The following is a 5,947-nucleotide window of genomic DNA, read 5'->3' as shown; positions in this document are numbered from 1 at the left end:
GGACGGGTAGTGCTGAGGCTTGGGGCAATCAGCGAATCCAGGTGCTACCCAGCACCTCCTGCCTCTCCACATTCCCCCAGAACTTTATCCCCTGAACAGAGCCCACCATCTGCCCCCTGGGCAAGGCCAGGACCTCACACCAGGCCTGCGATCCAGGGGCATGAGTTGGAGGGCCTTGCCCCTGACTCGTGTGTAACTGCTGACCTGGGATGTGCCTGGAATGTGGGTGTAAGTAAGGTGCCCTGTGAGGGGCACATGGTTGGGAAGTGAACACATCACACAGGACCTTGCTGGCCACAGTCATAATAATACTCAACAGCTGAGCACTTGCTGTGTGCCAGGCACTCTTCTAAGCACCTTAGGTGTCATCATCCATGTAATTCCTTCAATAGCCCAAAAAGAAAGCTACTGTTGTCCCCATTCTACAGATAAAGAAACGAAGGCCCAGAGAATTAAGCAACTTTATCCAAAATTCACTAAAAAGCAGAGGAAAAAAAATTTTTGAGGAGGGACGGAGTTTCACTCTTGTTGCCCAGGCTGGAGTGCAAGGGCACAATCTCGGCTCACCACAACCTCTGCCTCCCGGGTTCAAGTGATTCTCCAAAGCAGGGAAAGATTTTAATCAGCAAAGTGACACAAACAGATGTGCATTTAGAGAGACGGCTCAGCCTGCTGCATGGGACTGGGTTGGCAAGAAACAGGAGCAGAGACTTGGAGAGCTACTGGGAGGGGCAGGGATGGGGGTAGGATATATCCTAGGAGAGATCATGGGGGCTGGCTCTAAAGCAGGAACAGGAAAGATGGAGAGCAGAGGATGGTTCAGCATGATCCAGGAGGCCAAATGGACAGGACTAGGAAAGTTGGGGTGTGGTAATTAGCAGAGATAGGGAAGGCCCCTGGGGCTGGGGGATGGTATGGGATAAGGAATGCCAGCCAGACAGGGATTGGCTGGAGCAGGTTTGGGGCACATGAAGTCTGAGGTATCCAAGGGACAGGATGGGAGGCCCTAGATGTACTTGTTCCCCAAACTTGAGCAATGGAGAGAGGCTAACAGCTGTCAGCACAGGTAACAACCTGCAGAAACCATGAGTTCCCTTCCACCTACCCCTCATTTCTAGCCCCAAAGCAGAGGGAGACCCCTTTCCCACACCAGCAGATTCCCTCTCACAATCTCACATCCCCTCTGGAACCCCCTTGGGCCCACTGCACAGACCAGAGGCAGAAAGACCACTGGCTTTAGGTCTAAGACATCACCCCAGGACTCCTGACTCCCTCTCAGCTACTTGCCCTTCCTGGGTTCACTCAGGCTGCCTGCTCATGGCCAGACAGATGCCCAGAACAGCCCAGATGTCCCTACTTGGGCATCTCACGGGTGTTTTCCTCCCTGTTCTTGCAGATGATGTCACCCCTAGCCTCGAGTCTCTTCCATCGGGCCATTTCTGAGAGTGGCACTGCGTTACTCAGACTTTTCATAACTCGTAACCCACTGAAAGTGGCCAAGGTGGGTACCTCTCCTTCCCCAGGGCTCAGCAAGGAGGGGCAGGATGGAAGCACCCCTGAGCATCCCTTCTTCTCTCTATAGAAGGTTGCCCACCTGGCTGGATGCAACCACAACAGCACACAGATCCTGGTAAACTGCCTGAGGGCACTTTCAGGGGCGAAGGTGATGTGTGTGTCCAACAAGATGGTAGGTAGAACATTCCAGCTGCCTGACCTGGCTACCCGAAGGCCATTCTCCTATCCTGGTACCCAGCCACCCCCAACTACTTCCCCAGGGACCCTGTCTTAAGAGCACACTGGGGAGACTTTAACTCTGATCCCTTCCTCTCCCCCACAGAGATTCCTCCAACTGAACTTCCAGAGAGACCCTGAAGAGGTAATCAGGCCACATTTTGCAATTTGAGTATTTACTGAGCACCTACTTTGTACCAGGCACTTGGGATACTTAGGGAATTGTTCAGGCCAAGATCCCTTCCCGAGTGGAGCTGATGTTCCAGTGGGGAAGGACAATAAACTCTGTAAATAATATATTATCCACCTCCTTAGAAGGTGATAAGTGAATAGCAAGGAATAGAGAGGGTAAAGGGGTTAGACATGTTGGGAGGTGTGGACTTTTAAATAGAATGGATAGGACAGGACTCAGTGACGTGAAATTTAGCAAAGATTTTCAAGAGGTGAAGGAGTGAGCTATATAGATACCCACGGTAAGCATCCCAAGTCCACGTAGCTTGGTCCTGCCTATCCTGCTCCCCTCCCACACCCATCCTCCTGGGGCTCACCATGCCAGCTCCAGTCTTTTTGCAATCAAAGAGCCTAGGCTAGAGCAGCCTCTGAAGGGGCACCCAAGGTCGCAGGGACTCTGGGAGGATACTTGAGGAACCTGGCTGGCAATGCCCTTTGCCTTGTAGATTATCTGGTCCATGAGCCCTATGGTGGATGGTGTGGTGATCCCAGATGACTCTCTGGTGCTCCTGACCCAGGGGCAGGTTTCATCTGTGCCCTACCTTCTAGGTGTCAACAACCTGGAGTTCAATTGGCTCTTGCCTTACGTGAGTACCACAGTGTGGAGGCAGGGAAGGATGCCTCTTGGACGGTGCTGGGCACCAGGTCAGATGCCAGTAGCCCTTCTGGGAATGCACATATATTTGGGAGCCTCCTGTAGTCCCTGTACAGTAAAAACTGGCCATGAATATTGGAGGGGAAGAGGGGCTAAGTGTGGCCTGTTGGAGATTTGAGGGCCATAAATTCTCATAGTTTAGATGGGTTATGATGTTCATTCCCAAGCCTCTAGGCAACTGCAAATCCTGAAGCCCTCCCTTGCTCCTGGGTCAGGGTAGATGCCCCAACTCAGGATGGACCCCCGCTCAGTACCACTTCAGCTCTAGCCCAGGTGGTAGTGATGAGTAGGATGGGAGCAGGCGGGCAAGAGAGAGTCATGGGCCCTTCCTGGGCTGTGTGCTGTGTCTGAGAACTCATCATTAGATGGGCAAGACCCTTGGGGCCTTTGTGGCTCTGGCCAGAATCCCTCCTAATGCTCAGGCCTGACCCACACTGGGGTCCTTGGCTTGTGGACAGATCGTGAAGTTCCCGCTAAACCGGCAAGCGATGAGAAAGGAAACCATCACTAAGATGCTCTGGAGTACCCACACCCTGTTGGTGAGGGACCCAGCTGGCAGGGGTGCTCAGTTTGGACAGGGCTGACCCCCCGTTTTTTTAACCTAGTAGCTGCTCTCTGCAAAGGGGCTCCCAGCCAGTGTAAGGATCTTTCTTGGAGGGCCTGGGGTTTGGTGTGGGATCAGATGACTGCTTATAGGTAAGGTGCTCAGGGTCATAGGGGAAGTTATGCAGCAAAATTCGGGGTTACAATCTGCAGAGATGGAAACTTTCCCAGGAATCTCCCTTTTTCCCCTCCCAGGCCAAAAACTCCTGGGGGGCTGAGCCTGGATCCAAGTCACTGGTGGGCCCATATCTGGCACCCAGGCCTCAGATAAGTGTGGCCTCCCCACCCAGAATACCACCAAGGAGCAGGTACCACTTGTGGTGGAGGAGTACCTGGACAATGTCAATGAGCATAACTGGAAGATGCTATGAAACCGTATAATGGACAAGAGTTCAAGATGCCACTTTCGTGTACACCACGCTGCAGACTGTTCACTACCACTGAGGTATGTGGGGTCCCCATGAGTGGCCACACTGGCCCTGTCCACTCTCCAGGTGTGCTGTTTACCAGCTGGGCTTATTGACTGCTCTCCAACCCTCTCTGTACTTCTGGGCTAGTGTAGGATTCTAAGATACCACAGAGGAGGCAGCATGCTATCAACTATAAGAGAGGAAGGGGCCAGGAGCGGTGGTGGCTCACGTCCATAATCCCAACACTTTGGGAAGCCGAGGCGGGGGTGGATCATTTGAGGCCAGGAGTTCTAGACTAGCTTCACCAACATGGTAAAAACCAATCTCTACTAAAAATACAAAAAAATTAGCCAGGTATAGTGGTGCATGCCTATAGTCCCAGCTACTCAGTAGGCTGAGGCAGGAGAATTGCTTGAACCCAGTAGGGGGAGGCTGCAGTGAGCCAGCATCACACCAGTGCACTCCAGCCTGGGCAACAGAGCGAGACTCCGTCTTAAAAAAAAAAAAGTATAAGAGAGGAACTGGGCAACCTCAGACAGTACAGAGGAGAAGCCTGGGGTGGTCAGGGAAGGCTTCCTGGCTGAAAGGACAGGCTTAGGGGCACCGTGAAAGTCCAGGCTGACTGGGGCTAGGGGAACATGTGGGTGACAGGTTAAAGTGGGGGCTGGAAACTGCAGACACCGAAGATCCTTCAATAAGAGGCTAAGAAAGGAAGGTTCAGAACAGGGAAAAGGAAGGCTTCCATAATCCTGGCCACAATCCTGTGAATTAGGTTTTAGCATTCTCAGTCTGAAGATAAGGAATTATTGATACAATTCAGAGAGGTAGAGCTACTTGCTTTAGATCACACAGCAAATGAATAGCGCAGACAGGATTCAAGTCTGCTCCCTTGATTCTGAAGCCAAAGTTCTTTTTCCTGCTTGGTGCAGGTTAGTGGGACACACAGGGTGGATGAGAAGCCTAGGCTGAGGCTTTTCCTGCAGCCCTCCTCAGTTTCCCTCTTCACAGATGCCAGACTCCCTGTCTACCTGTATGAATTTGAGCACCACGCTCGTGGAATAATTGTCAAACCCTGCACTGATTGGGCAGACCATGGGGATGAGATGTACTTCCTCTTCAGGGGCCCCTTCGCCACAGGTATGAAGGCCCCACCAGACACCCCCACTGGGTGTCTAGTCTTCCACCTCTGTATGCAGACCCACCCCTCCATCGGCTGGCCACAGGGAGCTCACCAGTTCCTAATCTGTGATGCTCTCCCAAATGAAAGTCTTCTGCTCCAGAGGCAGCAAAAGCAGCAAGAGTAGGGTGGGATGTCAGCATCTCCTGCTCTGTCTGAAATCCCACATCCCATTCTGCCCCCAGGCCTTTCCACAGGTAAGGAGAAGGCACTTAGCCTCTGGATGATGAAATACTGGGCCAACTTTGCCTGCACAGGGTGAGTCTACCCCCACAACACATCTGGCCATTCTACCTGCCCAGTGCTGGACCCGATGGCCAGCTGCTTCGGATATTTGCCCCAGCATGTCCTACAGGAACTGCCGTTGGCCCAACCAGAGTGCCCCTTGTTCCTCAGCTTTCCCCAGTCAGTCAGCAGATCCTAAATGTCTCCAGAATGTGTCCTTCTTGATCCATGACCCATACTCTTCATTCACTCAAGCATTCCACAGTCATTCACCACTGCTCTCTTTTGGGCCCAGCCCCAGTACTGGGAGCTGGAATTCAAGGATATTGCAGACATGAGCCCCATCCTCCAGCAGCTCACCACATAAAATCAGGAAATTACAATCTGGCACACTAAGAGCTGTACTGGGGGAGCACAAGGCATGTTGAGAGCATAGAGGAGGTGTCTGACCCAGCATAGGGGGCAGGCGACATGTAAAGAGAGCTTTGGATAGCCTTGTGACTATTTTCTTAAAAGTTTCACTCTGTCACCCAGACTGGAGTGCAGTGGCGCAATCCCAGCTCACTGCAACCTCTGCCTCCCAGGTTCAAGCGATTCTCCTGCCTCGGCCTCCTGAGGAACTGGGATTACAGGCCACCACGCCCAGCTAATTTTTGTATTTTTGTAGAGATGGGGTTTTACCATGTTGGCCAGGCTGGTCTTGAACTCCTGACCTCAAGCAGTCCACCCACCTCAGCCTCCCAAAGTGCTGGGATTACAGGCATGAGCCACTGTGCCCAGCTTCTCTCCTTTCAGTCCATCTGGATGATACTCAGTGTCTTTCTTTTTCTCTTTTTAAATTTTTTTGAGACAGTCTTACTCTGCTGCCCAGGCTAGAGTGCAGTGGTGCAATCACAGCTCACTGCAGCCTTGACC

At 52.3% G+C, this 5,947-nt stretch overlaps 1 protein-coding gene across 1 annotated transcript in view; it reads left to right on the top strand.

Annotated features, from left to right (window-relative positions):
* Positions 1–3,827: 3,827 nt before the first annotated feature.
* The window catches only part of CES4A (carboxylesterase 4A), an 8,836-nt gene continuing 6,716 nt past the window's right edge, over positions 3,828–5,947 (top strand). The window contains exons 1-2 of the mRNA XM_011932082.1: positions 3,828–4,767; positions 4,993–5,065. Of these exons, the coding sequence (XP_011787472.1) occupies positions 4,734–4,767; positions 4,993–5,065 (107 nt within the window). The 5' untranslated portion in view covers positions 3,828–4,733. The remainder of the gene's footprint in view (positions 4,768–4,992; positions 5,066–5,947) is intronic.

This window comes from Colobus angolensis, unplaced genomic scaffold (assembly GCF_000951035.1).
Source record: "Colobus angolensis palliatus isolate OR3802 unplaced genomic scaffold, Cang.pa_1.0 Scaffold93, whole genome shotgun sequence".
Taxonomy (NCBI): domain Eukaryota; kingdom Metazoa; phylum Chordata; class Mammalia; order Primates; family Cercopithecidae; genus Colobus; species Colobus angolensis.
Note: the sequence above shows the minus strand (reverse complement) of the source record. Positions and strands in the feature narration are given on the sequence as shown.